The sequence below is a fragment of the Pholcus phalangioides genome, unplaced genomic scaffold, assembly GCF_987345545.1.
Source record: "Pholcus phalangioides strain wild (caught in Gottingen) unplaced genomic scaffold, Ppha-v1.0 ptg000032l_1, whole genome shotgun sequence".
In the NCBI taxonomy this organism is placed as follows: domain Eukaryota; kingdom Metazoa; phylum Arthropoda; class Arachnida; order Araneae; family Pholcidae; genus Pholcus; species Pholcus phalangioides.
In genome coordinates this window covers 7,303,748-7,318,421 of record NW_028301622.1, presented here as the reverse complement: position 1 = coordinate 7,318,421, position 14,674 = coordinate 7,303,748, and the positions used below count along the sequence as shown (strand labels likewise).

The following is a 14,674-nucleotide window of genomic DNA, read 5'->3' as shown; positions in this document are numbered from 1 at the left end:
GACAAAACAGAACACGTTACAAAATACACAAGAAAGACAGATGACAAAACAAAATACATAATAAATAAACAAAAATGGACAAATGGACATACATAAACACCCACTCTGTGACCCTCAAGGGACTACTTGTCCTTCCAGAAGGTCGAATAATTTGTAATATTATATTTCTATTTTTCAAGCAACTTTCATTATTGTTCTATTATCATAAACAAAAAAACAACAAAAAAAAAAAACATTAGTAATTTATGATCGTGTGCACGCACAATAATTGGATTTTTAAAACATCAAAAAAATATGTTGAAAATATTTAAAATTAAAACTAAAAATACATCTTGTTCGTAGTATTATCTCTTCAAATTGTGATTAGTGTTCATGAAAATTGTTGAAAATATAGATATTTATGTTAGATATCTCTATGCACAAAAATTAAACACGTATTGTAAAAATAAAATAAACGTATAGGTATTAGTAGATATTTCTATTGTATTATTGTTTCAAACACAATGCTCTTTGCAAAATCAAAAATATTATAATTCAATCTTTTATTAGTATAATTAGCAGTTTGGTATTTATTTAATACCTTTGGAGCAGTGTAACTAAAACTTTTTTTGAATAGAGTTTTATTTGTTTTTGGCACTTGATATTCCATACTTAATCTACTTGAAGATCTGTTTCGATTCTTTATTAACCATTCTTCATTTGCTATAACAAATTTCATTATTCTGTATATATAGTTTTGTCTTATGGATAATGCATGGCACTCAGTTTTGTTTTGGTTAGTGGGATTAGTTTTTATTGTGAATCTGATTTTATTATATATATTATCTAATTTATTTATGTTAGTATAATATGCACCACCCCAGGCACAGATTCCATACGTTACAATTGAATATATCCATGCATAAAATATATCTTTAAAAAATTTTTCATCTATTGCATTTTTAAGTCTATACAATACCGCTGCAAAAGTTCGAATTCTTTTAGTTATTTTTCCACAATGCAAATTCCATTTTAGGTCGTATATACACATATACATTAGATCTGCCCAGGACCAAGTTATTTTTTTCAGGCCCTACCCGGCCAATTGTCGAAAATTTCATCCGGTTATTGTTTTTGTGAGGCCCCTCTTTTCTTGAGGCCCATGCGTTAAGACGGCACTGCTGGAAATGTTTTTTTGTTCTTCCTACAATTATGAAAATTTTCGTTCACCAATATTCATAGAAATGTTTCCGTCCCATGATTATGAAAATTTTTCGTCCTCCAATACTCATAGAAATGTTTCTTCCTACAATTATGAAAATTTTTCGTCCACTTATTCACAGAAAAAGTTTTCTATTTTTACGAATTTTTCCTACTTCTGAAAACCCTTGTATACGGGAAAAAAAAAAATGATTTCAATTAATAAAGTAATGGTTAATAATCGATCGGAATAAATAATTGTGATAATACTAATAATAAAACAATGAATAATAATATAATCGAAAATAATTTAACAATTACGAAAATTAAAATAAATAATTAGAAATAGTAATAAACAATAAAAAAAAATTGCAAAACTGTTTGTGATTTTGTTTTACTATCATAAAATTTTAACTAGACGGCAGCACTATATGAATAAATCATTCATCATCATGTTGTTGATAATTTGTAATATATTAACTAGATGGCAGCACCGTATCAGTCATTTCTATGGAGTTTAATGTCAACAAGTAAAAGCGTCCTAGTTTTTTTTTTTAGTTTTTTTTTGTTTATTTTGATAGAAGTGTCCACGTGTTGCATATTTCTCGGATCGTATCATATGCTGGTGCGGCTGGTCGTGTAATTGGGTGCGTCCATCAATTTTCAAGGTAAGTCATGAAATTGCGATGTTTATGTCCATTATTCTTCACATGTAGCTATTAAAAAAAAGTGCACGGCATAGTTACCATTACTCGAAACTGTATGCTCGGATATTACATCATCCTATATTTCCCATCATTGGGCGCGGATCCAGCACGATGTGCGGGGTGAATTGTTTGTTAGTTCGTTGGTTGATCGTCCCGTATATTACGGGACAGACAAATTTTCCCCAGGGCTGTCTTAAGAGCATCATGGGCCCCAGGGCCAAGTGATTTTTCTGACGCTCTACCATCAGGCAAATTCGTGAAAATTTCAACCTGATCTTATTTTTGTGACGCCCTTTTTCTCTTGAGGCCCCCGGGCCGTTCCAGGGTGGGCCCATGTCTTAAGACGGCCCAGATTTTTCCTATATCGGGGTCTCCAGCCATAGGCGGAGATAGACTTGAAAGGCTGCGGGCATGATGATGATGATTACGTCAATTCATATATATGCAAATACATTATATCAGTAAGCTTTACCTTCGACGCTGGGGCGGGGGGGGGGTCATTGCCTTTCCCCGTGACCGCCCCCCCCCCTCCCGCGTATCTTCACCCATGCTCCAGCCGAAATCTGGTCTTCCCATATCAAGGGTCTCCAGCGGAAATTTGGGCCCCTTTTTTTGCGGACCCTTCACAATATCCATCTCATAAATCGACCCTTCATAAAATATAAATTAGCGAAATCTAATTTTAAATTTAGTTTCTTTCCTACAAAATTAACTAAATTGTTTCTCGCTTCCCATAAGATTACTTACCTTTCACACAAAATTATGAATAATTCTCTCAAAAATGAAGGATATTTTACACAGAAACAGGACCCTATGAAAAATGCCTGGACAGACCCCTTGGATATTATTTGCCATTTGGGAGGGTGCAATAGTTCCTATTGCACTCCGTCCTTGATTTTTTGCTTGAGCAAAGGCAGGCATCTTTAGTTGTGAATGGACTAGAAACAAATATCTTCAGCTTCGAATAGAGTCAGACATCTTCAGTTTTGAATTAAACGAAGGCAGACATCTTCAGTTTCAATTAAAGCGAAGGCAGACATCTTCAGTTTTGAATAATTGAATAAAGCAAAGGCAGACATCTTCAGTTTTGAATAAAGCGAAGGCAGACATCTTCAGTTTTGAATAAAGCGAAGGCAGACATCTTCAGTTTTGAATAAAGCGAAGGCAGACATCTTCAGTTTTGAATAAAGCGAAGGCAGACATCTTCAGTTTTGAATAAAGCGAAGGCAGACATCTTCAGTTTTGAATAAAGCGAAGGCAGACATCTTCAGTTTTGAATAAAGCGAAGGCAGACATCTTCAGTTTTGAATAAAGCGAAGGCAGACATCTTCAGTTTTGAATAAAGCGAAGGCAGACATCTTCAGTTTTGAATAAAGCGAAGGCAGACATCTTCAACTGCAAAGGAGCTAAGGTAGGCATCTTCAGCTGCAAATAAGTTGAGACGGGCATCTTGAGCTGCAAATAAGTTGAGACGGGCATCTTGAGCTGCAAATAAGTTGAGACGGGCATCTTCAGCTGCGAATAAGTTCAGACTGGCATCTTCAGCTGCAAATGAAGCAGAGGCAGACTTTCAGCTGCTAATTAAGCATATTTAGCTATGCAGATGTCTTCCAATGCAGATGCCACCAATGAAGCTGAGGCAGATATAATCAAAGTAATAACTCTTCAAAGTAATAACTATGCTTATACTGTAAGGCTTACTTTTTGTTCCATCGCCCTCTTCTTCAGAAAGTTTTCCTGTTATCCCTTGACTCAAGTGAACCCATAGGATCCTATGTTATACTCATATCTTCTATCGCAACCCCCCCCCCCCAAGACCATTCCATTGCCCACCGGGGGTGATATTGCCCACTTTGGAAAACACTACTATAGGGGGCTGGGTGGGTGCAGAGTTGTATTTATGGTTTTGCTGCTTGTGGGCTAGACAAATTTTGACACCCTTTTCTCATTCAAATCTAATTTTATTGACTCTAATTTGCAGCCCTGCGCCATAACCCTCTTGGGCCTTGCTTTTTAAATACATCTCTGTGTCTAGGTTTTTTAGGTGGTTCTCTAGGTTGTACTTGTGGTCACTTACATGTTTGCACATGTTCTTGATCATTATTTTCATCGCTCACTGATCTGGTACTTTGCTCTCTAGATAGATTCCCATGCTCCTAAACTCCCTGGGTCATTATTCATGCTCACTGACATAGTGCTCTCTAGGTCACTCTTTTGATCACATACTGACGTAGTAACTAACTCACTTTCTGGATCACTCTCTTAGTCCCCCACATGCGTGCATACTTCCTTGGTCACTCACTGGCCTGGTCCCTTGCTCTCTAGGTCAACTCCCTCCCAAACTCCCTAGGTAACTATTTTTATTTCTCACTGACATAGTACCTTGCTTGCTAGGTCACTCTTTTGAGCACACACTGACGTAGTAACTAACTCACTTTCTGAATCACTCTCTTAGTCCCCCACATCCATGCACACTTTCTTGGTCACTCACTGGCCTGGTCCCTTGCTCTCTAGGTCAACTCCCTCCTAAACTCCCTAGGTAAATATTTTTATTGCTCACTGACATAGTACCTTGCTTGCTAGATCACTCTTTTGATCACACACTGACATAGTACCTTACTTGCTAGGTCACTCTTTTGATTACACACTGACATAGCACCTTGCTCTCTAGGTCACTCTTTTGATCACATACTAATGTAGTAACTAACTCACTTTCTGGATCACTCTCTTAGTCGTCCCCCACATGCGTGCACACTTCCTTGGTCACTCACTGGTCTCTAGGTCAACTCCCTAAGTAAATGTATTGCTCACTGACATAGAAAAAAACTGACATGACAAAAAATTGTGAAAAACAAGTAAAGTTATCAATTACAACCAAAAAAAATTCAAAGGCAACTAGTGCTGCCAGGTAGTCAAACAATTTGTCAAAGATAATTCAAGTTGCCATTAACAGGCAAATAAAATTGTCAAAGGGAAGTTTAGTTGCTAATTATTTGCCAAAAATTGTCAGAGGCAAGTAAAGTTGCCAATTACAGCCCGAAAATTGCCAATTGTAAGGGAGCTTGTTAATTATACCCAAACAGATGTCAAATGTAAAAAAGTGGAATTGCTAATCATTGCCAAAAAATAATTGCTAAAATTGTTAAAAACTTGTGAAGTTGCTAATTAGCCTATACCCCAGTAGCACAACGATATAGTACAATATCTGGACCATATCGTTATATATCGAAATGTCAGAGGAATATCAGATGTCATAACTATGATATAGAACGATCTTGTGCTATATGGCGCAAATTATTTATGATGTTAATTGATCAAGTCTTTAATTTTTCAGTCGAATATGTATTTGATTCCATGTGAATAATCTCTACTTTGAAGCACAACAACTTGGGACAATAAATTATTTTAATATAGTTTGAAAAACATAGATCTATATCATGAACCTGACAAAGATCTATATCAGATTCTCGATATAGACCTGATATAGATCTTTCAAAGAAGACATAGTTCTATATCCTCAACATGACATACATCTATATCGTGAACCTGACAAAGATATATATCAGATACACAATATGCTGATATATCAACATATTGTGTCCATTTAAATAAAAATATTGCCTTCAAATAAAAATTTGGAGAAAATTTATAGTCGAGCGTACAATTTTTTGTTTGAATGGAAATTAAAAACGTTTGAATGAATAATTTTTCATAAGAAATTTTGATTTTAATAGGATTAATTATGTTGATATATAAAAATCATTTCATCAGTTATAATTGAATCCTTACTGTGTATGTTTTACATCGTAGATGTTGGTATTTTAGTAGGGAACAACAACTTATCCACCGTAACTTTAATTGCCACTTTATAATTGCACATATTTTTTTAAGTTAGAAAAATTTGCTCTTGTTTTTGTTGTATATGTGTGTTTTTCTTAAAACTATTTATTATTTATTTTTTCACTTTGATGTGTTTTCATTTTTCACCATACTTTGAGAGTTTTAACTTTTTTGTGTTGCATATTTTTATTATGTTTTATTAGCATAAATTAATAATTTTAAATAAATAATTAATATACTACACAATACATTAATTTGTTTCTTGTGTTATATATAATATCCTTATTTATAATATAATTTTTTCAATTATCTGCCTCAAAATGATAAATATATCTCACTATTTCTCTATTTTGTAATTTTTGTGTGCATACATAAAATGAATAAATTTAATTGAAAACACAAATAAAACAAACCAATACTTCTAAACTAATGTGATAATAACATCCTGTAGTCAGTTCTGTTGTGGTGGGTTGGTGAGATGCGGAGTTACAGATGGTAAGGGTTCAGGGTACATGGGTTCAAACCCACCCACCTACAGAAAAATACACTTTTTTTTTTTCTGAAAGGGCGCCATCTATCGTCCAAAATTTGAAGTATTTGAATATATCATATTCACGATATAGATCTATTTATCTCTGACTATGCCTTTTTTAGCCAGAACGATATCGTGACCTGATATAGATCTATATTGGAAACTGAAATTTTACGATATAGATCTATATCTTTGTGCTACTTGGGTAGCCTGAAAAACAAAAGGAAGTGGAGTTACTAATTATTGCCAAAAAATTGCCAAAGGCTTGTCAAGTTTTCAACCTGTCAAAAAAATTGTCAAAGGCAAGTAAAGTCAGTTACAGCCAAAAAAAAAAAAATTTCTGAGGCAAATAATGTCACAATAACCACCAAAAAATTGTCAAAAACAAGTAACGTTATCAATTACAGCCAAGAAAAAGTTTGTCAAATGCAACTAAAGCTGCCAGTTAGTCCAAAAATTTGTCAAAGGTAATTAAAGTTGCCATTTACAGGCAAACTAATCGCCAAAGGTGAGTAAAGTTGTCAATTATAGTGAAATAATGTCAAAGACTAGTAAAGTTATCAATTGCAGCTAAAAAAATTGCCTAAGGCAAGTAAAACTGCTAGTTATGGTCCAAAAAAAATTTATCTAAGGCAAGTGGAGTTTCCAATTACAGCCAATTTGCCAATTGCAGCTAAAAAAAATTGTCTAAGACAAAGTTGCAAATTAGAGCCAAAATATTCACAAAGGCGTTAATTTATACGTCATAAAAATAATCTTGATTTCAAAAATTCAAGTAAGCCAGCCTCATTGAAAATAAGGGACAAAAACGGGACATTTCACGAAAAGAAATGGGACAACCGAAATCACAGGAATGTCTGAATAACACATGGGGGTCATATGGTCACCCTATGTACAGAAGTTTCTAGCCCATGAGCATGTCTTTCCCATGGACTAGAATGGTGCATCCCCTACCGTAGAACATTTCAATTAGAGATGTGAGGTGAGAATATTCTCCTGGATGTAAAAATTGGAGAATAATCGAGAATATTCATTTTGCTTTTAAATAATTTAAATTTTTTTTACTAATTTTGTTTATATTGTGAAATATAAATCAGTTTTCATTGCCTGAAACATTTACAACAAAACAATTTTTGGTATAATCACTCCCCAATGACAACTCTCCAGGTCATGATGAGAGGTTTTAAAAGTTTGGTTGTAAAGATTTTACAAACCATTAAATTAAAACATTAAAAAATTATTTTAAAATTAGATAAATTTTCAGAAATAAGTTCACAACAAGAGAAATTAAACCAAAGTTGATTGATAAAAGAAGCAATTATTATATAATCACCTTCATTCTAAGAAGATACAGAATTGTTGTTTTCTTCAATGCACATACTCTTAAATTCTGTATCCCTCACATTTCTTTAAAAGTTGTGCAATTCAGCCCTGTTGGTTAATTTTCTTGCTTTCAAACTTTAATATTGCGGTCTACAAACTTCAATATACCCATCTTGACGGGAAGAGAGACACAGGGACATTCTCCGTAGAATATTCTCTCAAAGGACTACTATTATAAATTACTAGAGAATATTCTCATCAAAAATAATAATTATTATTCTCAAGTTATTTATCAAGATTATTTATTATAATACATGTTATTACATATCTGTGGTGTTTGGTCAGAACATGATAAGTCCAAAATCACATTTTTCATATATTGGCATTTTCATTGCCATTTAAAAATAAGAAATAAAGCATACACTCAAATACAAATGAAAATATCATACATCAGCATGTTGTTTAGCCATGCGTTCGTATTCGTGCATTTATCTCACTTCTAATTAGTTATAATTAGCAAGACTTACTACTAGATCAAAAAGCTATTTTTTGGAGATATCATGTTCTGACCAAACACCACAGATATATTCTTGATAATACTCTCTGGAAAGATTTCGGTAACTGAAGAATATTCTCATCAAGGAGATGGAAGGACTATTATTAATAACTTCAGAATAATTCTTATTATTTTCTTTAAGAATATTCCCCCAGTAATTTATGAAAGTAGTCCTTCCAGAGAATATTCTCAAGGATATTATATGTAACTATATTATAAATAAGAGAATATTCTCATCAAGAACTTATAAGAATATTCTGAAGTTATTTATAATAGTAGTCCTAGCAGAGAATATTCTCGAGAATTTTACATCTCTAATTTCAATAATAATGAATGCACACAAGATAGAAAATCTTTTCCGTTAAGGGAGAGAAAGTCTTCTGTAGTTAGTGTGTGTGTAGCCCTATTCCACGGAATAAAAGAAATCCCATTAATAGTAATTGCTCGTTATAATTTGGTTTTTACATGTTAAAAAGGACTAATTTTGTTTCTTTTTTTTTTACAGGACTTTTCCCGGTTCTGTTTTGTGATATATATATATATATATATATATAGTTTCGAGGAATCATCATTATCATAAATGGCTGGCGACAGGAAACAAATCGACGCCCAGTTCGCCAGCAAGCTCAAGATTTCGCACAATGCTGGCGACAGCTCGCAGTCGAAAAAGGTCACTCGACTCGGACTGGAAGCAAAGAAGAACGAGAATTTCGCCGACTGGTATTCCCAAGTCATCACAAAAGCTGAAATGATAGAGTATTATGACGTGAGCGGGTGTTACATCTTGCGACCCTGGTCGTTTTCGATATGGGAGGCAATCACCAAATTCTTCGATCCGGCCATCAAAAAGCTAGGTGTCAGCAATTGTTATTTTCCGATGTTTGTGTCTCCCAATGCTCTAGAGCGAGAGAAGACACACATAGAGGATTTTGCGCCGGAAGTTGCATGGGTAACAAAATCTGGAAAGTCTGAACTGTTTGAACCGATCGCCATCCGTCCAACCAGCGAGACAGTAATGTATCCGTCGTATGCCAAATGGATACGGTCGCACCGGGACCTCCCTCTTCTTTTGAATCAATGGTGCAGTGTGGTGAGGTGGGAGTTCAAGAACCCTCAACCATTCGTGCGTACTCGGGAATTCCTCTGGCAGGAGGGACATACGGCATTCGCAACACAGGCCGAAGCAGTGGAGGAAGTCTACAAGATCTTGGACATCTACGCGCAAGTTTATGAAGACCTTCTCGCCGTACCCGTTGTTAAAGGCCGCAAGACAGAAAAGGAGAAGTTTGCTGGGGCAGATTTTACGACAACCCTTGAAGCGTATGTTTCGACAAATGGCAGGGCCATACAAGGTGCCACATCCCATCATCTCGGCCAGAACTTCTCGAAAATGTTTGAGATAGTGTTCGAAGATCCCGAAACGAGCGAGAAGAGATATGTGTTTCAGAATTCGTGGGGTCTGAGTACCCGTAGCATCGGAGTGATGATCATGGTCCATTCAGACGACAGGGGACTTGTACTGCCACCGAAAGTAGCGAAATATCAGATTGTGATTGTTCCTTGCGGCATCACAGCGAACCTGCCTGAAAAGGATAAAGATTCCCTGGTGCAATATTGCAAACAGTTTGAATCTCGTGTCCAGGAATCTGGTTTGCTAGTTTACGGAGATTATCGGGAAAATTATTCTCCCGGTTGGAAGTATAACCACTGGGAGTTGAAAGGGGTTCCGATCCGGGTCGAAATCGGTCCGAGAGACATGAAGAACGATCAGTTTGTTGCTGTCAGGAGGGACACCGGTGAGAAACTGTCCCTCTCTGCCAAGGATGGTCCGGAGAAGCTGAAAGATCTCTTGGACAAGGTACATGAGAATCTCTATTCCAGAGCAAAGAAGGAGCTGGACGACCATATCATGGTGACAGAAAAATTTGACGAATTCTGTTCGAAGCTTGACGATAGGTGTTTGATCCTCTCCCCGTTCTGTGGCGAGATACCTTGCGAGGATAAGATCAAGAAAGATAGTGCCAGGGATGGTGATGATCTACTTGAACCCGGGGCACCGTCCATGGGCGCGAAAAGCCTCTGTATTCCGTTCAAGCAGCCGAGGGAGGTGACAGCCGAGATGAAATGCATCAATCCTTCATGCCAGAAGAAGCCGAAAAACTTCACCTTGTTTGGGCGAAGCTATTGATTTAAAACTGACATCTCTGTATTTAATTTGTTTTTGATAAGTCTGTCTCAGAATCAAGATTCAAGGTTCCGACCGAACTTAATGAGTCATATTATGCACAGTCGAATCCCGTTATAACGAACACCGATACCATAACAAATCACTTTGTTATAACGAAATTTCATTGTAAAGGAATTCCAGTTTTTTTGCATCGTTTCTATGTAAACTTATTCGGCGATTGATTAGAAAAGTGTTCGTTAAAACAGAATTCGATTGTATCAGTTTCACCTTTGACATTTTGTCCCCAGCACTTTTCGCCCTTGACATTTGGCCCCCTTCCCCAATATTTCACCCAAAACATTTCGTTCAACATGTGGCCTAGTGAGTACATAAATGACCACATGAGTGAGTTGATTATTGCATGAATGACCAAGTGAGTGAGTGGGGAGTGACCATATAAGTGAGCAATTGACTGGACAAGTGACTATGCATGGCTCCCACATCCTAGAGTGGGGCCCCCCTAGGCTGGAGCCTCTGGCGGGCTCCCACACCAGACTTTTCACAGGCCCCTTTATACTCCCTTATAGAGTGAAGAGACAAAAATGATCGAAAATTGTCCCGGGCCCCAGGGCTGGAGCTCCGCCAGCCCTGCCCTTGTGATTGTATGGGTGGCAGAGTGAGTGGGTGACCAATGTAAAAACAAGTTAATTGTTTCCTCATCCAAGCTCACCGATTCCCTGAAACCTCTCCATGAACACCCAAGAGGTCTGTGGACCCCTGTTTAAGAACCGCTGCCCTCAGAGAATGCTATTGTCTGCCCCTCCATCTGACTTGATCCAATTGAGTTCATTTTGTGCTGATAGAGGCGCTGACAGAGCCATATATAATATTTAGGGCTTACAGTAGTTGTTTTTTAATTGCTATGTACTGAATAGGGGCCGTTCAAGTATTACGTCATCATCGATGGGGGGGAGGGGGTTTCCTATTTGCCGACTTTTGATGACAAGGGGGAACGGGGGGGGGTTTACGATGATTACGTCATCAACCACCCTTTATGTAAATATGAAATATTCTTAATGGCATCTTACTCGGTGCGCCAGAAACGTGAAAAACCTTTCGATAATTTGTGGGCACCTGAACTAACATTCCCTTTGATAAGTTCCCTATAGAGCCACGATGTAGTGATCTCTAAATGTTTCGCGGATCCAAGTGATCTGGAAATGTGTCCAAGCCGCTTAAGTGTTCTGGAACTGTGTTCCGGGTCATTTAAGTGATCTGTAAATGTGCCACGGGCCGCTTAAATGCACTTGAATTGCACCATCTGACACTTAAGTGATCTGTGACTGTGCCGCTTAGTTCATTTTTACAAAATTAGGTTTGAAGAGGGCAGGCCACATCAGATAACCCCCAGGGTCATATTTGGTCCAAGGGCCTTTATGTGATTTATCATTGTATGGCTTAGAGGGTGGGTCGCAATGAATTTATTAAAGATAAATTTTGAGTTCGTAGCCTCCAAATGGCATTGAAATCAACAGAAATTGATTATAATAACATATAAAGGTATTTTCTTCCGAAATTTGAATTAAAAAAAATAAATTTTTGATCGTGAGTGCCCCCCCCCCCCCCTCCCGGTGTAAGTATCTGATCCCACCAATATCCGTTAGGATTCAGAGGGGCAGAGCTGATGAAGAAATTTTGCTGACAAGGGGGGGGGGTGGTCGGCGTTTTACTTACTTTTGCAGACGGGGGGGGGGGTTAAAAATGGCTGAAAATTTGCTTACGTACCACTTGAACGGCCCCATAACATTTCGTAAAGGGTCCGTGGACCTCATCTTATTGACAAAAAAAGGATCTATCAAACACAAAAGACCTCTTGCCCAAAGCCAGGTGTTCTTATTCTTTCCTGTCTCGCCAAACCCTTTTTGCCAATAGCGTGAAGTCTGTGGACTCCTTGTGCCAGTAAAATGAAAAGTCCATGGATCCCTTCACAAAATAAGATCCAGTATAGGCCTATAGCAATGTAAAAACCAGTCAATTGTTTTATCAGCCAAGCTCACAAACTCCCTGAAATCTCCATCGATCCTGAATCCGTGAACCCCTGCCCTAAGCAAAGAATACTAGTGTATACTCCTTCATCTGACTTTGCTCAATTGAGTTCGTTTTGTGCCGATAGAGGCGCTGACACAGAGCAATGTCTAAGATTTAGGAATCACAGTAGCTGGGGTTTTGCATTGCTATGTACTGAATCTTATTTTGTAAAGGGGTCCATATTGGTAAATAGGGTCTATAAAATACAAAAGAATTACCTTTTGTGTTCTATAGACCCTTTTTACCAATAGCATTCAGCCTGTGCACTATGTGCTAATAAAATGAAGGCCACTGACCCTCCCCCCTTCCCCCATACAAAATAATATCCAGTGTAATGAAATGAAAAAACAAGTTGTTTTCTTATTCAAGGGCTCACAGACTTCTCAAAATCTCACCAAGGACACCCAAGTCGTCCGTGGACTCCTGCCCAAAGCAGAGAATACCGTTGTCTGCACTTTCATCTGAATGAAAAGACTTCCTGAAATCTCTCCAAGGACACCCAAAGGCGTCCGTGAACTCCTGGTTAAGAACCCCTGCTCTAAGCATAGAATAAATACTATTGTCCGCCCATTTTCCTGGCACAACCCTATCCTATCGAACTCATTTCATGCTGATAACACACAGTCATAGCTAGGATTTTATCTTTTCTGGGTGGGAAGCAAATGTAATTTTTCCATCCTGCCTGGCTCCCAGGATTCGTTAAGCCCCGGGCCAATCAAACTCATGAATTTGTTAGGCAGCTGATGATGGTTCCATCTATGCAAAAGAGCATGAAATTAACTTGTTCTCTTTCATAGTCTTAAAACGGCATTAAGTGGAAGAATGGCATAAGTTCAGTGCACACGAGCTCCAAGGAAAGATTGATATTCGTTGCCTCTATAGTCTAGTGGTCTAAGGCGTTCACCCGGAAAGTGAAAGGACATGTGTTCGATTCCCCAGGGGAGTTGAATTTGTTCTCTTTCCAAAAATATATCTTCGCATCACGGCCAGCTGTTAGAAACCTTTGTATGGATAGCAGAGAGTGACGTCATCCTCGGATAAGTGAAAGTATTTGATCTTGGTAGAAAATATAGCGCACGTCTCCCTGAATTCTCACATTCAGATTTTATGTATAGCTCTACCGGCGTAAATGTAGCATGACAGGGACCTCGCATAGCAGTGGTTCTTAACCAAGGGTTCATAGTTCCCCCCTTGGGGTCCTTGAAAAGGTTGCAGGAGGTCTGTGAGAGCTTTGATGCCGTTTGTGCAAAATGCCATAGGTCAAAATTCTCATTTTTTTTATTCCACTAAAAGCTTCTTACATGTGTTTGTGACCAGTAGACAGCTGTAAAAATGTATTATGACATTTTTACAGAACACAGAGGCACATGTGAAGACGCTTTTAGTGGTATAAAAAGGCAATTGAGAATTTCGACATTTCGTGTGAACAGTGACGATAAACTGGATGTTATTCTGTGAAGCAGTTCAGAGCTTTTATTGCATTGGCGGAGAGGGTGAGTCCCTGGCCCTCGTCTTATTGGCAGAAAGGATCTGTGGAACGCAGAGGGTTAAGAATCCCTGCCCAAACTATGCTATAAGCAGGGGCGTCGGAAGTGTTTCGAACCTGTGGGTGCTCGTCTTGAGTTCTATGTAGGAAATTTCGATTTCTGAATCAATTCTGTGGGTGCTCGGACCTGTTTTACAAACTTCCGTGGGTGCTCGAGCACCCACAGCACCCCCGGCTCCGACGCCACTGGCTATAAGCTACCTTTTTCTTCAGTGTGATAAGTTCCATGCTGTGATTCTTTGCTTTAGATGTCTGTATAGCATTCTGGTCTAAGAAACCTAGAGAGTGAAAGAATGGCTTTAATGTTAAAAGAACGGAAATTTAGCAAAGGGAAAATAGAATGGCCTGAAAATAACCAGCGAGTTAAATTTTGAAGTGACATATATTTCTGTGCTGTGTTGAACATTGATACTTTGCATCTTGGCGCAAAGACTGCTCACTTACACCTCCCTCCATGAACGTAGCCATCAGGTTCGATTTTAGAAATTTGACAAAAGAGAAACAATTTCCATCACCGATACATTGCATCTCCCCGGTAGGCCATCGCCGAAGTATTCTCCATTTCCCTTAAGAATGATGTAAATACAAGGTGTGACCGGTAAGTAGGGTGAATCACTTCCCCCCCCCCCTTTCGAAAATGTGAGCAGTCCGATGCATTGCATTCTTCCCTATGTTACATGAGATCTGAGCTTGTTTTCCAAAATTTTTCGGCAGGTGTTTGTTCATGCGGCAGCTG

General features: G+C 38.0%; 1 protein-coding gene across 1 annotated transcript; it reads left to right on the top strand.

Annotated features, from left to right (window-relative positions):
• Positions 1-1,712: 1,712 nt before the first annotated feature.
• Positions 1,713-10,460, top strand: LOC149066852 (bifunctional glutamate/proline--tRNA ligase-like). Its single transcript, XM_089253076.1, has 2 exons — positions 1,713-1,847; positions 8,643-10,460. The coding sequence occupies exon 2, from the start codon at positions 8,718-8,720 to the stop codon at positions 10,323-10,325; it is 1,608 nt and encodes a 535-aa protein (XP_089109202.1). The 5' UTR covers positions 1,713-1,847; positions 8,643-8,717; the 3' UTR covers positions 10,326-10,460.
• Positions 10,461-14,674: the final 4,214 nt, after the last annotated feature.